General features: G+C 46.8%; 2 protein-coding genes across 3 annotated transcripts in view; one reads left to right on the top strand and one right to left on the bottom strand.

Annotated features, from left to right (window-relative positions):
* The window catches only part of BCAR1 (BCAR1 scaffold protein, Cas family member), a 42,199-nt gene extending 37,981 nt beyond the window's left edge, over nt 1–4,218 (top strand). For both annotated transcript variants that reach the window (XM_063313021.1, XM_063313020.1), the window contains exons 6-7: nt 2,713–2,802; nt 3,383–4,218. In XM_063313021.1, the coding sequence (XP_063169091.1) occupies nt 2,713–2,802; nt 3,383–3,901 (609 nt within the window). In that variant the 3' untranslated portion in view covers nt 3,902–4,218. The remainder of the gene's footprint in view (nt 1–2,712; nt 2,803–3,382) is intronic.
* A 6,989-nt stretch (nt 4,219–11,207) lies between these two features.
* LOC134504068 (chymotrypsinogen B-like) lies at nt 11,208–17,669 on the bottom strand. Its single transcript, XM_063313082.1, has 5 exons — nt 17,603–17,669; nt 16,278–16,381; nt 14,489–14,568; nt 13,847–13,925; nt 11,208–11,491 (listed from the first exon to the last, which is right to left on the bottom strand). The coding sequence occupies exons 1-5, from the start codon at nt 17,667–17,669 to the stop codon at nt 11,213–11,215; spliced, it is 609 nt and encodes a 202-aa protein (XP_063169152.1). The 3' UTR covers nt 11,208–11,212.
* Nucleotides 17,670–24,558: the final 6,889 nt, after the last annotated feature.

The raw sequence follows: 24,558 nt of genomic DNA, 5'->3' as shown, positions 1-24,558 counted from the left end.
GTTTTGGGAGATAGCTTTTTCAAAAGTTTTCACCTACTGTCAAAGGTTGGCATTGGTGCCAGATAATCCTAGAAAGGAATTCAGTCAGTTGGACATCATAACTGCAAAGGCTTTCTTTCTGGCTCCCTTTAGGTCTCTTGAGGGTGGGGGGCAGGCACAGGTACAGCCACCATCTTGATATTTTTGACAATTCCCTTCCCCCCGTCAGGCACCCCCCCGTACCACCACCAAAAGATGGCCTTGGTACGCTTCCCAATGTGTATTTGTGGACTTAATATATTTCATAAAGCCTATCATTTGCTGGGCATTCTATAAAGAGCAAAGCATCCTGCCATGGAAATTTGCAACCTAATAACTTCCTGCTTAGAAAATTCTTCATTTTTTTATGTTTATAGTTTGTGAGTCACCCTTGAAAACCAAATTTTCCCAGGGTGGCTTACAATGCATAGCAGTTTTTGCATGATATATTCACTTCTGTTTAGCTTATCTGTGTTTTGCTCATTCAGTCCAGTTTTCTGGATCTGCAAAAGACACTGAACCACCAGCTCACAATAAGGGCTGGGTTTGCACAATAACCAGGCTGAAATGTGGCTGGCTGGTTGGTCATTCAGTGTGGTGTGGAAACTGAACCAGGACATTGTTTCCAGAGATTGGCGCTCAGCAGTGTGATTTTCAGTTCCCCAAACATTAACAACAGGAGATTTTCAATCAGTCCCCCAAACCCCAGAGATGCATTTGTTACCTCTTCCAAAAATTATGCCACAACTCAATTCTGATAGGATGTCACTCCCAGATACCACAGAGACCTGGGAATTCAGGGAAAGTGGTGAGGAATTAGGTCGGTGGAGTCTGATGGGAATGGGCATGTTTAGGGTAATCTTTTTACCACTGGCTCATGGGCTGGAGGAAGGGCAAGCTTGGACAGTCCAGGTTAATCTAGGATGCTCACTGGTCCCAATAGCCCAAGATGGTCACTGGTCATGGTGGGATGTCCAGGATGGTCATAGTCACTGTAGGGACTGCTGAATTGAGGCCTGGGAAGGTGCACCATCTCCTCTTATCCTGGTCAGTGGATGACAGACCAAGTTGATTGCCTCTCCCAAGCCAGATATGATGGTCTACCAGGACTCAGAAAACTGCTTTGGACCATAGTAATTGGAGATATTTGTCAAGCACCTGGCTGGTGGAGAGATAGAGACTTTTTTTATTGATTTTGTTTGCTTGTTCATTAGATTTATATCCCACCTTTCAGGAACTCAAGGAGTCACCCATAGCACTCCTATTTTTCCCCCTGTGAGATAAGCTGGCCTGAAAAAGTGTGACTGGCCGTAGGTCACCCAGGGAGCTTCTGGGGCTGAGAATCTGGGTCCAGCCCACCCTGACACCATTGATTTGATGGGGGGACAAAGAAGGCAAGCCTGATTAAAAGAGAAAGCTGTGGCTCCTGGCTTTTGGGGCCAGGCACAATGTGACAACCTGGAGAAGCAGCTAAAGATCAGCTTCTGGAGGTTGGTTATGTGCTTCTACAGGTAGAAACCCCTGTAGAGATCCACAGTGAAAGGATCTCTACTAGCTATGTTGGAGAAGTCCTTTACCTTGGGAGGATCAGCCATATATTGACTGTGATTGATGACTTGTGACATCAAGTCATTTTCTGCTCCTAGTGATCACATAGATTGATCGTCTCCATGATGATCTGTCCCCAACCTGGTCTTTCAGGTCTTCCAGTGATAGACTCATCACCACTGCAACTGAGCCCATCCCCTTGCTGCTGGGCATCCTCTTCTTTTTCCTTCCACCTTTCCCAGCATTATGGACTTCTCAAGTGGGTCTTGCACTGATAGATCTATTTTTTACCTGCTTTCAAGTCAGTATCAACTCTTAGCAGCCACATAATAGATTTTATCCATGACGATCTGTCCCTAACCTGCTCTTTCAAGTCTTCCAGTGGTGCCCCCATCACCACTGAGTCTGTCCACCTTGCTGCTTCTTGTCCTCTTCTCTTTCCTTCCACCTTTCTCAGCATCAGAGCCTTCTCCAGAGAGCTGCTAGGGGAATTCTGGGAGTTGAAGTCCACCCATCTGAAAGTTGCCAAGGTTGAGAAACCCTGCTCTAGAATTTAGATAACTTAAACCTTTAATGATAAAGAAGAAGAAGCAGCTGATATCAATATTAACTATGGTTTCTAAAACATTAATGTTGATAAACATAAAGTTGTTTATTGCAACTCTTAATTCAGAGAGATGCTGTGGAGAAGAGGTGAAGGTGCTGGACCTGTTTCTGGTCCCCCTTCAGCAGTAGAAACTCCCTGGGGAACTCAGGGCCAGTCCCTCTCTCCCAGGCCAACCTACCTCACAGGCTTGTCGATGTGGGGTAAAGAAGGATGCTGTGTGCACCGCCTTCAGCTCCTGAGGGAAAGGCGGGGTGTAAATCTGGCAAATGAGTGACGGGCCTTCTGCTCTGCTCATGAGATGCAAGTCTTGTCCTTGTGCAAGGACCTTTGTTGGCTTGGCTGCAACATTCTTTGATGGCTTCTCTTTGGAGCACTGGCTTGCAGCCATGTCTGGGCTCTTCCTCGGTGGTGCTCCTGGCGGGCTTCAGGATGCTGCCGTGAGAACTGCCTGGAGGTCAGTAGGTGGGGCCAGGGTGCTTTTGCTGTGGGTCCCTCTGGCGGCACCTTCCACTAACCCTCTTTCATTCTGTCTAAATTAGGGGAAGGAGGAGTTTGAGAAGACCCAGAAAGAGCTGCTTGAACGAGGCAACATCATGCGACAAGGCAAAGGACAGCTGGAGCAGCAGCAGGTCTGTAGGGAGGGTGCTCTATCTCCCCCCCCCCCCCAGAAGCTTAGGCCCATCTCCTCTTGCTCACCGACCAACCCTTTAAGTCTTTGTTCTGTAAACAGCAATTGGAAATTTCTGGGTGAGAAAAAAAGGATGTGATTCGTATCACTTCTGTCTGTCACAATCCTTTTCCTACCTACGTAAAAGTTTGAGTATTGGCTGGGGTACTTCCAAATCAACACATGCAGGATTGTTGTGTAGCCTTGTTTTGTGTAAAAAAATGTGTTTGAGATCCCCAAACAGCAGGAACCCGCGTGGCCCATCATGATTCTTCAGCATTTCCAGTTGGCAGTTTTATTATTATCATTTGTTATTGCATCTCCTGCCTTTCTGCCAGCCGGGCTTGCTGAAGTTTGTTAAAATGCCACACGCGCTACCATCCACTGTTAATTAACTGCTGTGTGTTTGGGCCGATAATTGTGGCTTTTCCAAAGAGTCGGGGTCAGGTCTGGGGGCATCTGGGAAGAAGGGCTCAGCTTTTCTTTAGGCCCCACGGTCAGCCAAGATGGGTCGGGTTCTCATCGTTGCTCTCTGCCCGCAGCTGAAGCAGTTTGAGCGACTGGAACAGGAGGTCACCCGTCCTATTGACCATGACCTGTCCAGCTGGACACCCCCACAACACTACCCCCACGTGCGGGGGGGCGGCACAGCCCTGGGCCCCTCCGACCGGCAGCTGCTGCTCTTCTACCTGGAACAGTGCGAGGCCAACCTCACCACACTCACCAATGCCGTAGACGCCTTCTTCACCGCGGTGAACACTAATCAGCCCCCCAAGATCTTCGTGGCACACAGCAAGTTTGTCATCCTGAGTGCCCACAAGCTGGTCTTCATTGGGGACACCCTGTCGCGCCAGGCTAAGGCCCAAGAGGTCCGCCAGAAGGTCACTCACTACAGCAACCTTCTCTGCGACCTGCTCAAGGAGATCGTGGCCAGCACCAAGACAGCTGCTCTCCAGTACCCCTCCCCGGCTGCTGCCAAAGACATGGTGGAGCGGGTTCACGAGCTGGCAAACAGCACCCAGCAGTTCCGGATGGTCTTGGGGCAACTAGCCGCCGTGTGAAGCGCCCCCTGGAGGAGTCTTTGGGTGAGCCTCCCGTGGCGAATGGACTGTAAATATTTTGTCCGACTCACCTGCCCACCTGGAGAGGGTGGGGGGTGTTGACTGGCCAGCGGCTTCCTTCTCCTTTGACGGTAGACACCGACGATGCCAGTCCTGGGTCCCCGAGGCCCCCCAGTCTCGCTGCAGCCAAGAAGGGAAGACCGTTTCAGCCCCTTGCGGCAGTTGCCGAGGGCAAATAATTATTTTTTTCCTGTTTGATTCCAAAACTGTTTGGCTAATGAGCACTATTTAAATCAAATAAAGAAATATAGAATCCATTCTACTAGGGCCTAAGGGAGGCTCTTCTCCACTGTGCATGCGTGAATGTGAAAGAGAGGTGATTGCTGTTGACTGGTCTGCCCTGGGCTTGAATTGGCCCAAGGGACGTAGAGGAGGCGGGAGGAAGGAGAGTGACCTCGTGGGGTTGCTGAGTTGATAATGATGGTTGGCAGCTCATTTAATGGGCTCTGTGGCTGGGAGAAGAGAAAAGTCACAGTGTTGGTGCTTGGATATTTCTGCCAAGGTTTCAGAGCTCATTCTCTGCGGTTTCACCCTGGCATTAAAAACCTCCCTTGCTTTAAAACCACCCTGTACATTGCAGTACGCAAAAGAAAAGGGTTTTCGCTCTGCTGGAACACTGGCTTGCAACCATGCCCAGGGTCTCCCTTTGTTGCCAACCGCTTAGCGCTCTGCAGAACGGGCTTCTCCAGGAACAGGGGGACCTTTCAGGGTCTTTGTCCTGAAAGGGGAAATTCAGCTCCATCACAGGAAAACGGCTTTGGCCATGCCCATTTGTATGGGGCCCTGGAAGGCTTCTGCAGAATGTTCCATTGAGAATGTCCTCTGCTCTGTTTTCCTCTGCTGGGGCCTGAGCATGACCTGCTGCAGGGCCTTCAAGAAATGTGGGTGGGGATGGAAAGTTAATGCCAGGGTGGGGCTGCAGGCCTCTGCCTCTTTCATCCTGGGAAAAAGCGGTTGCCTTGGAGAGTTGGCAAGATCATTGGCGTTTTGCTGCTAATGATGTTCAGTGCAGAAATCCAGATTCAGGCACTGAATGCTCTCCAGCTTCTGCTTGAACTCCTCTGGTGAAGGGAGCTCTCCATCTTTCTGGGTCACTGGTTCTGTTTGTCCAAATGTTCAGCCAGAATTTGCCTTGTTACGACTTGAGTCATCTTTCCTCAAGGCTATATACAGCTAGTCCTTGCTTAACAACCATTCATTTAATGACAGTTTGGACTTAATTATGGTGCTGGAAAAACCAGCGTATGACAGTCCTCACACTTATGACCAACACAGCATCTCCGTGGCAACATGATCACAATTTGGGTGCTTGGCAACCAGTTTGCATTTATGACAGTCGCAGCATCCCATGGTCACGATCGCCATTTTTGACCTTCCCGGCCAGCTTGTGGCAAGCAAAATCAATGGGGAACCACATGATTCACTTAACAACCATATGGTTTGCTTAATGCCCACAGTGATTTGCTTAACGATGACTGCAGAAAGTCGTAAAATCAGGTCGGATTCACTTAGCAGCTGAAATTCTGGTCCCAATAGTGGTTGTTAAGCGAGGTCTATCTGTATTCCCAGTTTTGTCAATGTCTTCCGATAGGTTTTTGGTCTCTAGATCATCTTTGTTACCCTTCTCTGCGTCTTTCCAATTTCTCCACATCTTCTTTAAAATTTGGTATCCAGAAATGAGTCTGTGTATTCAAAGTAGAATCTGACCAGTGCGGGATAGAACACAACTGTTACTTGCCAGGACTTGAAACAGTTCTGCTACTGACGCAACCTCCAATTGCATTTGTCCTTTTAGCCGACATGTCACTCCACTGATTCCTCTTTGTCTTACATCATTACAATTCACAATATTGGCTGGATATACGTGACTCTAGGCTAAAAACGGTATTGGGTTGCTGTGATTCGCCATGTGAAAACCAGGTCTTCATGTCGAAGCCCCAGCCTGGTTTGTTTGGGTATTGTGGGTTATGTGAACACAACAATTGTGTTTGTTAGCCTAACTTTATGTTTTAAGATGTTGCGTCAGGGCTTTTCAACCTTAGCAACTTTAAGATGTGCGGACTTCAAATCCCAGAACTCCCCTCGCTGGCTGGGGAATTTTGGGAGTTGAAGTCCGCACATCTTAAAGTGGCCAAGGTTGAGAAACACTGGACTAGTGTATCATTCTTAACAGACACATCTTCAGAACTTAAGTTTGGGAGCTGCAAAAGCCCTTGGGTTGGGACAGATAGATTGGATGAGTGGAACACCATCCCGGGGAAGGTCTCTTATAGGAGCCCATCAAAATGCTTTGGAACTATAGCTCTGTGGGAGTTACAAATAGGCAAAGAAAAACAGTTTCTTTTGCAAAGGAGAACACAAATAACATCATCAGGGTCTTTGGGAGCTGCCTAAATTGAAACTGGATCCCAGCAGAAGCTGGATTCTCGGGTAGCCGGCTCAGGTCGACTCAGCCTTCCATCCTTCCGAGGTCGGTAAAATGAGTACCGGCGTCCCCCAAAGGGTCAGACATGACTCAGTGTTTGCACTGGGGACCTTCCACCTTTTTCACTCCTTTCCATAGATGATTTCCCTGAGTTCTTTTTAGCAAGATTTATTTGTGATGGATAGGATGGATCTACAAGAACAGCAGCAGCAGCAGCGAAAATATTTTCAGCTTAGAACTGATACCTCCTTGTGCGCATTAGGGTAAAGACTTTCTGATTCTCTTTTTGACAGTCTTCTGAGAAATCATCAAGGAGGTTGGTCTCTTCAAGAACGAAGCCAGAAGTACAAATTTGGGGTGGGGTTAGGTCAGTTTAAGCCCTGCTCCCTGTAGGAATTGAAGTTAAAAAATACTCGCCAGCTTCAGCCTGAGCAAATTCAGCAAAGGGGAGAATGCCAGCCCTCTGAGAATTGGTTCCGCTGTTAAACTGTTACTGATGAGAAATTTTCTTAGCACTCAGCCACAACCTACCTACCTTTAATCTGTGTCCAATACTCCCGAACAAGAAGGAATAGGTTTTGACTTTCCTCCGGGTAGCATCCTTTCCGGCACTTGAAGACTGCTATCTTGTCCTTCTCAGTGGACCTTTTTCAAGAATAAACATATCTTCCAACCCACTGTAGGTTGGAGAGGGTTCCAATCCCCTGATCATTCTTACTGTTCCTGATTGAATCCATACCAACTTGTCAACCCCCTTTAAATGTAGTGCCAAGAGCTGGCCATTACCTGGGATGGAGTCTGACCGGTGCCAAATAAAGAGGACTTACTCGTTTCCCATGATTTGGAAACTATCCAGCTATAAACCACAACAGCTGAAGTGAGGGAAGAAATCTAAGTTATTTGCAGTTCAGCTATTACGGAAGAACTGCTTCGGAAAGCAGCTTTTAATCTGAAGTGCTTTGAAATCCCACCATACCCAACCGTAGGGCAAAGACCATTTGTGGCTTGCACTGCTAGACGTATGTGCGTGAGGGGATGCTGAGATCTGGGTTGGTCTGGCTACGCGTCCTCCTTTCCCCCGTGCTGTTTATAGGTTTAGAACCCCTTGCTGGGGAGATGCCCCGAAGGATCACAGCAGGAACGGGTGATTCTGCCTTGACAAACCTCTTGAAATGAAGGATTTTCTGAAGCAAGTTAGGACTTTTTAAAAGTCATACTCAAAAGTATAGAAAAAGTGCCTGAGGCAGGTGGCTTCTTGAAACCAGCTGCAGAACTTAGGACCTTAAGGCTCACCTAGAAATCAGAAGCTGTGGGTGGGGGATGACCCCTAATTAACTTGAAGCGTGAGATTTGTCAGGCTTAGATCCCTTTCTTGCTAAAACATTTGCTCCTTGGGGACTCCTTTATTTTGTTAATGTATATCTTTTCAAGGAGCTTCTATCATTCCCTCCAGTTTTCTTATAACAACCCTGTGAGGTCAGCTGGGCCAAGTGTTCAGCCACTGAACTTCCACGACTGAGGGTAGACTTCGCTTCTCGCCCAGCCTGTGGAGGCTGGAAAACATCAGCTACAAATGAAGATATTTGTAGGGCCCCATGTAGAACGCCATCACTGAGGCCAGGAGATTAAATGGTTATCAGCATGCTGAGAGTGTCCCAGGATTAATGGGGTACCTTGGATATTCTGCAGGCATCTTTTATTGTATTAGTGATTGCAGTGATCTATTCCTCTTGGCCCATTTTAGAAAACACTTGTTTTTCAGCAGATCATGAGTTAGAAATCTGTTCCCTTAAAATGCGTAATTTAATCCCTGATGAGAAGGCAAGATGAATTTCTTGCCATTCAGTGGAGTCCGTGCCCCTTCGGTATATAGTAAGGAAGATGGAGATATGCAAGATCCATCACCCTTACTCTCTCCACCAGTGTTTCTCAACCTTGGCAACTTTCAGATGGGTGGACTTCAACTCCCAGAATTCCCCAGCCAGCCATGCTGGGAGTTGAAGTCCACCCATCTGAAAGTTGCCAAGGTTGAGAAACACTGCTCTACGCCATCAGACAGGAGCCAAGTGGGAAATGGGAGCCAGATTCTCTGTCCTAAACAACCATCTGCTTCTCAAAATCAGCAAGTCCACAATCCAAGTTTAGGAGCATGAGATGGGAGGTCCAAATTTCAGCACCACTGAATCCACGTGGCTTGGGACACTGCAATTACTGATGCAATGATCTGTACAGGTGGGACAGGCTCCTAGAGACCTAGGCTGAGCTGGTAGGTATTCCTGACCATCATTGGCTATGGCAGAACCCCCATCTAGATGTTCTGGCAGATTAGTAGCTGGCTGTGCAAAGGAGGGATTTGTGGGCTAGACATAAACCCCCTTCCACATGGCTGTAATGGGAGGTCATGACTGAGGAAGATGAGCGAGGACCCAATGGGAGCACAGAGTGGCCCTTCAAACCCATAGCAGTGCTATTTTGCCACTTCTGAAGACTCGAAGCAGTATACAAAGCCGCTGGGTTGGCACAAAGATCAAGCTGCCTGCAGTTGTGAGCTCTGACTTGAGTTGACGTAAAACCAAGGGACTTGTTTCACAAGAACAGCATCATGACTGTGCCTTCATCTGAGAGACCTTTTCGCCTTGTGTGGGCAGCCAATAAGCCAGACAAGGACGAATCTCAAAGTAAAAACAACTTTAATGGATTCATTTGCATTCACTCCCTCTCCCAGATTCAGGGGTCAGTTATTGGCCATGACACTGCCCACCCAGTCACGAAAGACGCTGACCCGAGCATAGACAGCTGGCTTGGTAACTGGGCAGTAGCCGCTGCCCCAAGAAACAATGCCCACCAATTTCCAAACATCTCCATGCTGGCACACAAGGGGTCCACCAGAGTCACCCTGCAGATGCAAGAAAAAAAAATAAGCACCAGTATTTGAGTTCCCTGGAGACCCCACTTTTTTCCATCATGCAGAATTTCAGGGGTGTGATCGGCCCCATTTTTCCCCACTTGGAATGCAGGAAGCAAAAAGATCTCGCAGGTTTAGCTGTAATATAGGCTTAATACAGGCTGTGCTCACCCAACAGAACTCGGTTAGTGAACGACCCAACGGCTACATTTTCACAGCCCGTTAAGCTTGGCTAGTATAAACCCTGGCTTGTTTCTCTGTGGCTTGTGAAAACCCAGCCCACTTTAGTAGTTTATCTTTCAAAGTCTTGAGCAATCCAGAAATTGGGGCAACTGAGCAATCCAATTAAGTGTGTTATGTTAAGTGTGTGCTGTTTTTTTAAAGCCGCCCTTCAACTCCAACATGGGGGAAATGGTAAATCCCAGCCCACCCAATGTTGTATCATAGCCCTGTCTAGCTACCCCCAAAATGTTGGGTGGCCCTTAGTCCACCATCAGTTTCCCTAGAAGCACCAGTCTAGATTTTTGCAACCCAAATAGAGTAGCCTAAAAAAACCGGGTTAAGAGAAAGGAGGAGGTCTGGGGTGGTTGGGGTGCTCACCATGCACGAAGAGGAGCCTGCCCCGCCTGCGCAGATCATCGCATCCGTAGTGTCCCAAAATTTCTTGCACTGCTTTTTGGACAGGAGAGGCAGAGCTGTTTGTTGCAACTTGTTCGGGTCATTGAAAGCTGCAGGAGAAAAGATTAAATCAGCAGCTGGAATGCCTGCAGCATGGAAGAACCGATCCCACCTTTGGCAGCTTGCAGATGGTTGTTGAGGACAGAGAATCTGGCTCCCATTTCCCACTTGGCTCCTGTGCTGATGGTGTAGAGCAGTGTTTCTCAACCTTGGCAACTTTCAGATGGGTGGACTGACCCTCACCCTGACCTCCCCCAGGCTCAGAACTCTGTCCCAGAAGGCTGATCAGCTGCTCCATCCTAGACTTTCCTTAGCCTCCCCTCCAGACCCCTGTTTGCATTATGTGGGAGACACAACCCCACCCCTTTGGCCTCTTGTTGCCACTTGAAGTGCTTGCAGTGGACAAAGAGAGAAATCCACCCTTTCTTCCTGTTTCCCCTGCCTTCCCTTCCTCTGTTATTTCCCATCAACTGAATTTTAAATGTAAATTTTTCAGGGCAGGATTTAAGCTTTTGTACTCTAGTGCCATGCAGAAAACAGTAATTTCATTGTGGAGTCCTTGGTGCTCTCTGAGCCTTGTTGTTTTCTTGAAGACGTTTCATTGCCAGACTAGGCAACGTCTTCAGTGCCTAGTTTCATTGCCTAGTCTGGCAATGAAACATCTGCAAGAAAACAACAAGGCTCAGAGAGCACCAAGGACTCCACAGTTCAACCCTGAGCTACAAATATTCGCTTTGATTAGTAATTTCATTGTAGAACTGATGATTTCGGCTAGTAGAAACTAGCAAGTTTCCCTTCCCTTCCCTTCCCTGGCTCTCAGGTAACACCAGAAACTGCTGGAGAAAAATAGGTATACCTGTACTTACTCCTTCAGGTTGTACAATCTTCACTCCTTGGAGAAGTGTGAGAAGATGCTCTCAGCCTTCCTTCATCAACTGGGAGCAAAGAACTGAGATCCATTCTCTGGATCCTTGAGCTACTGGCTGCTTGGAGAAATCTGTGGTCTCAAGGCATTATGCTCTGAGTGGCAGAGATATTTTTGGCTGCACTGGCCAGTTCCTCTGCAGATGTACATAAAGGTAAAGCTCCAGGTGACTTACATGGACCTGCTCATGCACCTTTCTTGGGAGCATTATAGAAGTAGCTTGCCATTGCCTTCTTCCAAGACTAGCCCATCCTAGGACTGGCCATGTTTAGCTAAAGCCGGCCAGGTCAACCCTATTTTCACCGCTTCCCTATTGGGTCAACTTGTTTTTTCTTCTGCAAACTGCACACCAATTTCAATCCAAAACACAAGGAATAAGAAGACCCCCGGATATCCAAGACTCCTCTCAGACCCACCATTGTAGCATGTGTTGCCCCAGCCAGTGGTGACACAAATGTCTCCACCCTTGAACGAGTCTGTGGCATCTGTCAGGCACACAGGGGACACTGTCTTAACTAGCTTGGCAGGGGTGGCCAGCTTGATGAGGGCGATGTCGTTGTTGATATTCCTAGGGCTCCAGTCTGGGTGGACAAAGACCTGGTGGGGGGAGAGAGATGCTATTAAGGCTGCAAGAAGGGGGTGACGATGTGGAGGACGTCTAGGAGATCATCAGGTCCCTCCTGGCTTACCTTTGCTAATGGGTTTGTGCATAACCCTTTGCCAGCCCTTTGAGGTAGTCCAGACCAGGAAATCAAAATTATGAATGCTAATACTACTTTCATCATAAGGTCACGGTAACAGAATCTTGCAAGTCTGAATGTGCCTGTCCCCTCCCTCCCCTTATCTTCATGAGAACTAGGGAGGGTCAAGTCTGAGACGCTTTCTCAGATTACATTTCTGCCCCGGACTCAGATTCCTCTTATCTGACTGTTGTCTTGGCTGTGGCTCTTCCTCCTGTTCCTCAAGGTTATTCTCACAGCCCATTTCACGAGGAATCAAGCAAGGTCGCTGGAAAACCAAATTTTGGTTGTTTTTGCATTGAGGGCGGGGTTGGGAGCAAGAAACTTTCCACTGTTAAACAACTCCCCTTCCTGCTCTTGAATCCATCTCAAGCCAGTCATACTGCTGAACTTTCAGGAATGCTATCTAGGGACGGGGTGGCAATCTAGGAGAGGGGAACAGCAATTGGGGGCAAATGAAGTCCATGAGCCACAGTTGATATACTCTGAATGTTGATATACTCTCTTGATTGTGGATTATACCCAGTTGATACACTCTGATTTTGAAAAGTGCAAAAGGAGGATGTTAACACCTCCACTGCTGGCTTTAGTGCTCCTTCTGAGCTCCATGCAGGCAGGGGGGATCTCCAGCTCTCTAGAGCATGTTTCTCGACCTTAGCAACTAGACTTAGTTGTGAAGGTCAACCTGTGGTTTAGGCATTAGTCTGAACCAGTGTTTCTCAACCTTGGCCACTTTAAGATCTGTGGACTTCAACTCCAAGACTTCCCCAGCCAGCCATGCTTGCTGATTGGGGAATTCTGGGAGTTGAAGTCCACACCTCTGGAAGTGGCCAAGGTTGAGAAACACTGCTCTAGATAGTGGCAAAGGGCTCAAGCTTTCTGAATCTCTTTGCTGCCATCAAGTGCACATCTGGCATTTTGTGGCCAAGATATGGCAGCTGGACAGAAATAGCACCAAAAATAAAAAGAACTTTGAACAGTGTTCCAACAAAGTCATTTCTTGGAAATGCTTTCTATTTGGCATATTCTGACCTGGGACAGAGATTAGAGGTGATCCCATTAACTTGTCAACTTTTGTCATTTTATGTTGGGAACAGTTGTCAAAAGTATATTTTGGAAGGGGAGGAGAGAAGAAAATGGATAACCTGCCAAATTGTTCTACATGACTTGAAAGCAGATGTTTGCTTAAGATGATCATGTCTTTGCCAGCTGCTTCTCTTGTTGAGTTTGCAAACTGTGGGACTGGACAAAAATGGAGCTGAGTCATTCTGGTTCAGTATTTTGGAAGAAACCAACCACTACCTTCCCAGGTTGTCTGAATCAGGCTCTAAACTGCATTATGATTTAACGTAATCCCATTGTTCGGGCACCATGTCTTACGTAGACGCAGCAATTGTGCTCTTTACCCAGGTTTGAGATTAGCCCATTGTATGAACTCAGCCTCAGAGAAACTCTATAGATCCACAAACAGATGATTTCCTTCCAAGCCCAGCTCCAGAGGAAACTGAGAATTGATCAATTCTTTTTCTAGAAAATGTTGGAAATAGAATAAATAGGTTGGATCTTTTTTTATCTACAGTATCTGGTGGCAAAGCTGTACAGCCTAACAATATTGGAAAATGATTCACGGTAGAATGGAACAGATTCTGGAAGATGCAATCCCACTGCAACCTGAAATATTCGTATTACATTTCTCTAAACCATTTATCCTTTCACAATACCCTGAATTAGCCTTGCATATGTCACTGGCTGAAACATTTATTGGAAAAATAATCTGTTTCCCCTTTTGGAGGAATGGCTAACTTTATTGTGGGAGTATGCCCCAAGGTCTAGAATAACTTTGTATTTAAAAAGTAAAGTTGATGTGGAATTTAATTCTAATTGGAAAACATTCTTGGACTACAACTTTATACATGGAATTGTCCCACATCCAAAATTTCAGTTTCAGAGTCCATATCTTAATTTGGTGTAAAATTTACAGTATGAAGGCAAGAACAGGGCCTCTGTGAGATCTCGTTAACCATCATAAAGACCAGCATGGCTTGTCTGAATCTGAACTGGACACTCAGGAAGATCAGAAGAAAAGTATCTCAGTCTGCATCTCTGCTTGTCGAAAGCTGGGTTCTCCTCATGTAAGAGCCTGACTATAAGTACCTTTTTTGGTGGGTCCCTAAAATCCTGAAGTACTTTGACATCCAGCTACTTCACCCACCTTCTGAACAGCCAGCTTCTGTATGTCCTCTTTGGGAGAGTTGAAGTCAAATTCCCCGAGCACTACAACATTCTTGGTCCTGCGGGAGACAAGCAAAAAGTGAATGCCAGGCATCAACCTGCAGAAGTGGGTAGGTGACCTCAGCATCCCAACACTGGGAATAAAAAGTGATGTGCTCTAGAGCTTGCAAACAAAAGAGCTGAAGTCCTGGAATGTCTTTTACAAGCCTTCAGATCCAGGGTGTGGAGCAGGCTGGGTTCAGCTGGATGAACCTTCTCTTAACTGAATGTCCTTCTGAGATGCTGATGCCCGACTAGGGATGATGGGATCATCACACACTTTAAAACTGATTTCATCTTTGCCCTGGCACTGGGAAAGCTGGAATTATTACTATCCACTCTTTTTTTTTAAGACCAAGAGTGACTTCTGTTTTTAACCGCATACCACTATGCCTCAAGAGCATTTACAAATGAAAGTTACAAAAGGCTGCATGATCTTAGTCCAAGCACATCTTTCTTTTCTCCCTTGCTTTAGCCAGATGTAGTTAAGACATCTGCACATGTTATTGCTCCAGATATCTCCCCCACAAGCTCCACTGCCTGGTGCAATCTCCCCACAGCATGGAAGAAGGTGGGTACTCACGTCACGTCACAATGGGCAGCTGTCACAACCCAGTTCTGGTCAATCAGAGACCCACCACAGACATGCCATCCGTGTGTCTCCTGTGAGGAAAACTGACAAAAGGAAAGACCCACAGAACCCACCTCAGGGTACAGTTGACAAGAGACACGCTCTGAGTGGCCCTGGAGAGCTGTTGTGAGCTAAACAAGGCCACGATGGACCCAGTAGCTTGAGTCTCCTGTCCAGGTCCTTCTGGAACATGTAGCCTAGCCTGACCCCCCAGGATTCAAATGCAGGGATCTGAAGCCCATCCCCCAAGTGAGGTAGGGAATCAGGTCTACTCAATTTCATAATCTCTTCTGGTCAGTTCCAGAGGTGTCCACAACGTATGGTTTAAAAAAAAGTTAAGATGGCAGCCACAAGGATACAAAATCAAAGCCCTGTCCACAAATCACATAAAAAACAAGCAAGCTTCCATCGCACCATCGTAGCCACCTTTCTGACTTTTCTGATCATACTCTGCAGACAGCTCTATCGGTTACAATGTATAGATACGGACCTTGTTCCTTGTCCTTCCGGCTTGTGCAAGTAACTTGCATCTTGGCCTAGCAGATAGGCCCAGATACCTCGGTTCTAAGCAGATCTCGTTTCAAGAAGGGCTCTGAAGGGGAGCTTGGCTTGCCCAGGGATTCAAGCAATGCTCTGTGAGGAAGCTGCTTCCTGCTTCTGCTTTGCTGAGAAAGGGAATTTCTTTTCAGGGCCCCGGTGAGGCATCCCCTTGAGCAAGACATGGACAGCTGTGTGAGCTGATCCTCTGAAAGCAGGAGAATCAGGACTGCGCGGAAGGCAAATTAGGCCACTGATTCAAGCACTGCAGCCTCTGGATGAAATGGAAGCACTTGTCTAACAAGTGCACCAATCTAAGTGAAATAAAAGGAAAAAATGCAATGGTGGCAGATGGGCCCTTTGGTTTAAACTTCAGTCGGTAGAAACGCTTCACTCACTCACACACACACACACAGACACAGAACATAAAGCAGCCTTTTTAAAAAAGAAAAAAATAATAATTTCCAGGCCTTTTCTTTCCATAGATAAGAACTGCGCATGTGATGCCCATGAAAACCAAGCATCATCACAGCTGGCATTTTGACGTTGTTGACCACGCCTCGCAGATATCCTTGCGTGGGTATTTTCGGGGTGGGTGGGAACAGAGGGAGGAAATGTGGAATAGGCTACAGAAAGGCAAGCGCAAGGCCCGGCCCCAGTGCGCTTCAATCTGTGGTTAAAATAAAATCGGAAGGGAAAGTGGGGGGAACATATGGAAGAAGGAAATGGAAGACAATGCCATCTGGATTCCTCATGAAAGTCTGTGAAGAAGGTGTGCCAATTACACAATAAAAGCTTTGTGGTGGAAATGCTTGGATAAGAGTACAGTACGTTGGGGTGTAGTAACTAATTTGCACACACAAAAAAGAGTCGTTCTCGGCTGGAAACTTTATCCTATTGAATCCTTCGGGACAAGGTTTTGGACGTAGCCTTCGTTAGAGGTGCTGTGTGGCACAGGCGTGATCAGCGGCATTGCCACCTCTGTATTCAAGCCCTGCAAACTTGAAGAAGTCAGACAACCAGCTGAAATGTTCTGGCAGGGAAAGCAATTGTTGTGGGGAAAATAGGAGGAGGAAGGAGCATTAGGTGTGTTGGCTGCCTTGGGCTGTTTATAAAAACGATAAAGGCGGGACATAAATGAATAAATGAAGTAAACCAAAGGGGCCAAGCAGCCCAGGCTCCCATCACTTTCTCAGCCACTTACCCGTATGGACGCCTGCCAGGGCCATGATCCGGGCACTGCGTCCTCTCCGTTGATGATACGAGAGTAACCGGTGACCACGGGCTTGATGGCAGGAACCCCACAGGCTGGAAGCAAGAAAGAATGGCAACTCTTCCAAATTCCAGAGTTTGCTTTGAGGTTAGTGGCCATCAGTGGCGCCATGGGAATGATGCAAACAGAAGCAGCCAAGAAGGGGGTCCTCCAGATAACATTTCTCTTCCATTACTAATTGTTAGACCAGTGTTTCTCAACCTTGGCAACTTTAAGATGGGAGAATTCTGGGAGTTGAAGTCCACACATCTTAAAGTTGCCAAGGTTGAGAAACACTGTGTTAGACTGAAAAGTCCTGCATGGCTGGTGAAGTGTGTGTGTGTGTGTGCGCATGTGTGTTGAGTGGGGATTGTTGATGCAGAGCTGTTTGTCCCTTCTGTTTTTCTTCTGAGACAGTGATCTTCTTTCTGCCCATCATCCCAAACGTTGGAGCGCACTCAAGGGAAAGCCACACATTCTCCAGAATAATAAGGGAGGTGCTGGGCAGTGAAATTCTCCAGCCTTTTCCCCTTACAGATTCTCATTTAGAGAAGGAAAGTTTGAAGGCAATTCCTTTCAAAGGGTATAAAAATCTCAGGAAAATGTTCATAGATGGTGGGTGGTGTTCTTTGCCCTGACCAAGGAGTATGGTTGGATGTTCCATCTATCATGGTGGTACAGTCCTCTCATCCTGGCTTCCCACCCTGCCAGTAAATCCAGAGCGAAGGCATGAGCTGCCCATCCCTTTGCAATAGTGGTGCTCCTGTCATCCCTACAAGGAACATCCCTTGGAGCATTTCTCCTTCCCCTGGAGCCACAGGGAGGGATCATCTAGCCAACTTCTCTGCCCATAAATTGGGTGAAGAGTTTTGAAGTAATGCTTATGTGTAGCATTGAATAAGATGCACCAGGTGTACCTGAGACAGCCTGATGTAAGAAGTAAATAAATCCTTCTCCATGGATTTGTCAAGAAAGCAGGAGAAAGGGTTCTGCATACAAGTGGGGCGACAACTCAGCAGAACAAGGCAACCACCCCTGGATGCAGATGCTGGGGCAGAAGAAGCTGGCCCTCTCTGTTTATCCTTTCCTGTGCAAAAGAGTTGCACAGCCTGCCCTTCTCTCCTAAACTGGATTGCTAATCTCCCACATGGTAGGGAAAGCTGTCCTACAATCGGTCGTGAAGAAAGACTACCAGTGTTTGATGAAGTCCTGTAGTCCATCATCCAGAACTCTGGGCAGCTGCTGGGTTCCAATATCCATGCAGGATTTACCCTTACTTATGCTCCTGTCTTGGGTGGTACAAAATGGCTGGGTGCCATTGTAATGGGCCACAATGCCCTCCATCCCACAAGCTCATCCTTGGTGTGATCCTTTGCCATGAATTCATGCAACCTTCTTCGTCTCAACCCAGAATCACAAAATGCTGTTGCAGTGTTCACAAGCCCTGTTCTGCTTAATGAGGCAACCCATTATGGCTTCATGTGATGCCCTGTTTCAGGCTACCTGCCATGACAATAACTGGGTCCCCACAATTTGTGGGTTAACAAATTACTCAGCCTCAATTCAGCCTAGTCCAGTGTATTGAGAGAGCCAGTTTGGTGCAGCGGTTAAGGCCCCAGGCTAGAAACCTGGAGACTGTGAGTTCTAGTCTCACCTTGGGCACGAAGCTAGCCAGATGACCTTGGGCCAGTCACCTTCTCTCAGTCCTAGGAAGGAGGCAAGGGCAAACCACTTCTGAAAAACCTGCCAAGAAAACTGCAGGGACTTGTCCAAGCAGTCTCCAAGAATCAGACACGACTGAACAGACTAAAAACAAAAGTGTGCGTGCTGTGAGAACCCAGAATCTACTGCATGCTTGTAGGGGTTTAATTGGGGAAACAAAAAATCTTGGTAAGGCCATTTTTGCCCCAAATCAGCATCTGATCTTGCCATTAATGGCACTCCTATGTTCTTACCAGCTAGTTGGCCAACAGAACCTTGGATAGTTCAGCCAAGGGAAGGGCTGCCATTCCTTGCCCCAGAGAGTGCAAAAAATCCATGAATGGCTGGATACTTACAGGGCGGCCAAGTAGAAGCAGTCACGGCACTGGAAAATGCCAGGCAGGATAAAAACCACAAGGCAGCCATGTCTGAATGTTCTGAGTTGGCAACTTAGCGGAAGGGAAGGTACTGATGCTACTACTTTTATAGGGTGTGTCTGTGTGGTGAAAGTTAACAAAGAGTTGTATCCAGAGCCTACAAAGTTCCACTATGTTTTTGGTTGCAGCAAGCAACATAGAGGTGATTCAGAGCTAATAAGTCCATGGGAACGGACACACCGGTCTCTTGATAATGCGATCAATAATTGGCAGGAGCTGGTAATGGGCATATGACGATATTAAAACTGATCACAGCTGAACAATTTCTTGGCCACTGCCTTTGGAACAGTCCGAAGGGGATTCTGGGGGTCCTCCCCTTTCTTTTGCGCCTTGCAAAGAGCAATGGCATACAGCCACGTTGGCCCATGGTGGTGGAAAATTGAGAATCCACAGCTGGTCAATATCTTTCTTAGGGCCCTTCCCCAGCCCCACTAGGAGGTTTCTGGGATTCAGTCTTTGGCTGCCAATGAAAGATGTGGAAGATCCAGCTGACCTTCCGCTAGGGGTCCGGTGCACTCATGGCCAGACCTCAGTGCCCATGGAGTGCATTCACCATCGATGTCAAAGACCCTGCCCAGTAACCACAACCTGTAGGCATAGGGGGCTCCTCACAGTCCCGAAAGGCATTTCTAGTGTGGCAGCAAAAGGCCCAGCCCTCAGGGTGTCTGCAGGGTATGGTCAGAAAAGTCAAGATGGCAGACACAATGCTGCAATCGAAAGTCTGTCTGTTTTTTATGTCTGCTGCATGTGCCAGTAGCGGAAGCAACAGGAAGCTCAGCAGAATGATGCAAGGTAGAGTGGCATCAGAAGGAGGAGGAGGTGAATTTTGGTTTCTCTTAGTATCTCACTTCTGCAAAGCTGTCAAATATGATTACAGGTAGTCCTTGACTTATGACCATCTGTTTAATGATGGTCCAAAGTTACGACGGCCACGGAATGGGTGCTTTATAGGCTGTAAAGCACTTCCGAGTGTCACAGAATGTCACACACATACCCACTCTGTGGTCACGTGATTGCATTTTGGGTGTTTGGCAGCCGGCTCGCATTTACAACCAGTGTGAGCTCCCATGGTCATGTGATTGCATTTTGCAACGCTTTTTGCCGTTTTCTGGCAAAAAACGCCTTTTGGGGAATCTAACGACCACTGTAAAAATGGTCATAAAATTGGGTCTGGTTGTGTGGTGACTCGACTTATGACCACAATGACTTACAATGGAAAATCTGGACCCCATTGTGGTCGTATGTCAAGGTCTACTTGTGATTGAGCCTGAGACTTTCTTTTAAACATATCGTATCAAAAGTTGCATATATTTTAGTTTACAGTTTTCCAAAATGTTGCAGTTTTGCACAACATACACAAGAGTTACAGACTATTCCTCCAAAGTAATGTATTTTGTCCATTCTTTTTTTAAAAAATTGCAATTTTGCACTGACTTTTCATACATATAAGTAATAAACTGCATCACAAAATGTAGAAAAGTGCACATTTCAAATGACAGCCACATTTTGATTCATGTGTTGGTTCAAAAGTATAGAATTAGGTAAGTTTGCTTTTAAATAGAAACTAAATGAAGGTCTCAGAGAATAAAATGCTGCATTGAGGACATGCTGTAGTTGAAATAATTTACTCAGCATTATTAAAAACACTTGATGGAAAATTCCTAGTGCTGTTGTAAGATATGCATGAAATTAAGAATAGCGTGAATCTTAAAAGATAAAAAGAACCGTGGTTGGGAAAGATGCCACCTGACCAACTCCCTGAATTCCCTAGGAAGCGTTGCCCTTGCAGAGAATTCTGGGAGTTGAAGACCACACCTGTAGGGTGCCCAGGCCGGGTATGGTAGCTTTACAAATACAGAGGAGCAGTAAGTGCATTAGTGAAACTAAATCTGGCCTTAAAATATTTGATATTTGAAATAGAACAGTAACTCCAGATCAGAGGCTTTCGAAGATACTCCAGCAGTGAATTTCTGTTGCTGTCTTTAAGATAATATGGATATAGCCTCTCATAAGGCATTATGTTCCTGTTTCCTCAATTTACCTCTAATGTCCTGTGTATTTGCATTATAGGCACTAATCTAAAAAAATGAAAAAAAAAGACATGGAAAAAACAGTGGGAGAATTCAGGAGAGTTAGAACAGAAGACACCTGGATCTGCTGTGAAATTCCATGAACAGCAGTTGCTTAGTAAAAGCCATTTCTCGAAGCCAATGTGGAGACAGGACGTAGGCACTAGAAAGGGAGGCCTGTTATTGCCCAGACCTGTTCCTCCAAGAGAGCCTAATCTCAGAGTCACCTGGCCTTCTCCTGCCAGCAATGCACCTGCTTCCTGCCAGAACTTTCACAGCTAAAGTGAACACTCGCTATATCCTTATGCAACGTGTTCTCACTGCCAGGAGCTGGAGATAGGAGCAACCACCACCGTCAGCCATCCGGTCTTCTGTTCCCTTCCAGGAGTCCTGTTCAAACTGGTCCAAGTTTCCACAGGACTCCTTGGATGCAAATGAAGACCTTCGCCATTGGAAGATCACATCACAATAGTGTTTGTACCTTTGGAAAGGTTCCAGGACCTTCCCTCCCTCCCTCCGCTTCAGTGTGTGTTGTAGAAACCGAGGCAAATAGTTGATTCGATAACCAAGGTTAGGTTAACCATGGGTGTTAACCAATTTGCCTATTGAGTGAAGACTACTAATCTCTCACCTTTGGCTCACAGAGAGGGAAGGAAATCTTGTATTCTACCCAGTTGCTCACTAAGCAAACCTTGTTTTTGCAAGCCCTGGTTAGCATTTTGTTTCTCATTTTCCCCTGGGGATTTTTTGCTGTTATTAAGGAGTCCCTATTAAGGAGTATATGAAAATACATAAGGCTATCTGTGCCTGTCTTCTAACTGTTCCGAATGATTTTCTTACCCTCATCGCATTTCTAGCTCCTCTCCTGTGAAGTTGTCGTCAGTCTTAGCTCCTGCTCTCTCACAGGCACAGGCACTTACACACCTACACACATAGGAACACCAACATTATCTTCTTCATCCACGGACGGGGTTTTGGCTGGATGGAAGCAACTGGATAATCTGCAAATTGGGACATCTCGAGTATTTGTGGCTGGGTCATATTAAAAATTTAGGCTTTCTTAATGATGAGAATTAAATAAGTTTCATACTGTGCACTACAGCAGAGGGTTCCAAAAGGATGTATCAAGTGTATTGCTGACTACCATCTTTTTGTTAAGTCACAGGAAATTATCCAAAGGGAATTCAGGAACAACTTTGCTCTGAGGGATTAGCAGTGTTCACGTCCAACATAACCAGAAGGCAACACACAAGATGCCGACAGGCAAAGTCAGCTTTGAATTAGGCTCAGTTCCTGAGATCTTCATGGACAGTTTTCTTGGCCACAACATGAATGTGGCTTCCTTTGACTTCTTCCAGGATGCCTTATTGGCTTCCCAGCCTTGCCTGTACCCCTAGGATTTGATGGTGGCCTCCCACCCTCAAACCCACCAAGCCTAACCCTGCTTAGTGTCTGAGCTCAAGCAGAGTCACTCAATGTGGTTGAAAATTGCAGAGGGACTCCGCTAAGTGGGTAGTGGCTCCAAAGATCATACAACCTTCATTACCTGTTTCAGGCTATTGGAGCAGTGAAGTCTGAAGTGAGTTGGGGAGCAAAGATCTCCCTCTTGTTCCCTTGACCAACTGCAGTCTTGGATGGATGAAAGCAGAGGAAGTAGTTATCGGCTTGCATATATATACAGCTGGAAATGGGAGAGGGGATTGTTCTTTAAGGAAACACCTGTCTTCCGTCTCTCCTGGCTGTCCCCCAGAACTGAATTCTTTCATTCTCTCCCTTTGTAAGTTTTTGCAGGAAGCAAAATTATTGGTGCATTGGGCAGCAAAAGTTTGGCTAAGCGAGTGTAATGATTGCCCTAGCCCAAATACTCAGACTCACAAGAGGCTGCTAAATGAAATCTGATTTATTAGAGAACTAAAGGCAAATACAGAGAAAGCTGAGAATGAGCAAAAGCGCGCCAAATACAAACTTAAACCCTTGGTGCAAACGTATCCCGCCTCCCTCGTAACAGCCCCGCCCGGCACAGGTGCTAGCAATCGTCAGAGTTGCTAGCCTGGGAAAGTAACCTTGAGCGCAGTAGATAATACAAATACATTCCAAAGCAAAGCCAAAAGATAACTGTTCCCATCCTCCCCAGAGAGATGAAACACGCATCCAATTAATGACATGCGAAACGTTACGATGCATCAAAGACATTGAAACGGCGAACATGACATACCGCCTCCCTAAAAATACACCTAGGGACCCGCCTTAGTGGGATAAGCAGAGTGGAAACGGGCCACCAGGAGAGGGGAAGCCACATCTGGTGCAGCGACCCACTCTGGATGAGGGAAATGTTTCCAACGAACTAAATATTGTAAAGTATTACGAAGGCCTCTAGAGTCCAAAATTTCTTTAACTTCAAAGTGTTGCTGACCGTCAATCATGATGGGGGTTGGAGGTGGAGGTTGGCGATGCCAGCGGTCAGAAGGAATAGTCGGTTTGAGCAAACTGCAATGAAAAACAGGGTGTAAGCGTTTGAGGTTATGAGGCAAGTCAAGTTTAAAAGTCACAGGGTTAATCCGAGCGATAATCGGGAAAGGACCTACAAATTTAGGCGCAAGTTTCTTTGAAGGTTGTGAGGACTTGAGAAACTTGGTGGAAAGATAAACCGAGTCCCCGACTTGGAATGCAGGCTGGGGGGCCCGCTTGCGATCAGCATACAGTTTATAATCCGATTGTGCATCAGCTAATGCCTGTTGAATCATTGGCCAGGAGTCTGCCAGTTGTGTTGTCCAATCATCTGGAGTGGCTGATCCTGCAGGAGGTTGCGGTAGATCAGGGATAGGTACAAAGTCTTTACCCTGGGCTACCCGAAATGGGATTTGGCCAGTGCTTTGATGCACTGCATTGTTGTAAGCCACTTCAGCAAACGGTAGGAGGTCTACCCAATTGTCCTGCTGATAATTCACAAAAGCTCGGAGGTACTGCTCCAGAGTAGAATTTACAGCCTCAGTGGCCCCGTCCGTCTGAGGATGCCAAGCCGTGGACAGGGCTTGTTTCGTGCCTAACAGTTTGAGGAACGCCCGCCAAAATTGTGAGGTAAATTGTGTACCTCTGTCCGAAATCAAGCGGGAGGGACATCCGTGTAGCCTGTACACGTGTACAAGAAATAGGCGGGCCAATTGACGTGCCGACGGAATGGACACGCAAGGGATGAAGTGAGCTTGTTTGGAGAAATAGTCCTTGACCACCCAAATGACCGTTTTGCGTTGGCTGGGTGGTAGCTCTACAATAAAGTCCATGGAGATTTCTTCCCAAGGGGAAGAAGGGGCTGCCACCGGCTGCAGAAGGCCCTGGGGCTTGCCCACCTTGCGTTTAGACATTGCACAAACAGTGCAGGAGGCAATGTAGTCTTTGACATCTTTACGTAATGTGGGCCACCAGAACTGCCTCCGAACCAGGTGCAAGGTTTTTACAAACCCGAAGTGACCTGCGAGTTTGTCATCGTGTGAACGTAGTAACACATCTTTTCTGAGGCTTTCAGGAACATAGAGGCGGTTAGATTTCCAAGCGAAGCCTCTGTCAAAAGTAACACTGTCTTTATTCGCAAGCAACCAAGTATCCGTTTTCAGTTCTTTTAGAAACTTTTGTTGCAACTGGGAAGGAATTGACAAAGTGCTTGGCTGGGCAGCGTCCGTGGTGGGCGGCTGTTGTGCGCGCGTTTGGCTTCGCATCACAGCCTGCATGCCCAATTGGGGCGCCGTCCATAGGGTGCTAACCACTTCTGGCGCTGCCCCGGAGTCCTGAGGTTGCCTTGACAAGGCATCAGCCAAGAAGTTCTTTTTCCCCGGAATAAATTTCAATTGAAAATTGAATCGATTAAAAAATTGAGCCCAACGGACTTGTTTGGGGCTCAGTTTTCGAGGGGTACTAAGAGCCTCCAAGTTTTTATGATCAGTCCATACTTCAAAGGGATGATTTGCCCCCTCTAACAGATGCCGCCAAGCTTCTAATGCGGCTTTTACTGCAAATGCCTCCTTCTCCCAG

The sequence above is a fragment of the Candoia aspera genome, chromosome 11 (assembly GCF_035149785.1).
Source record: "Candoia aspera isolate rCanAsp1 chromosome 11, rCanAsp1.hap2, whole genome shotgun sequence".
NCBI lineage: Eukaryota > Metazoa > Chordata > Lepidosauria > Squamata > Boidae > Candoia > Candoia aspera.
This window is presented reverse-complemented; position numbering and strand designations above follow the sequence as displayed.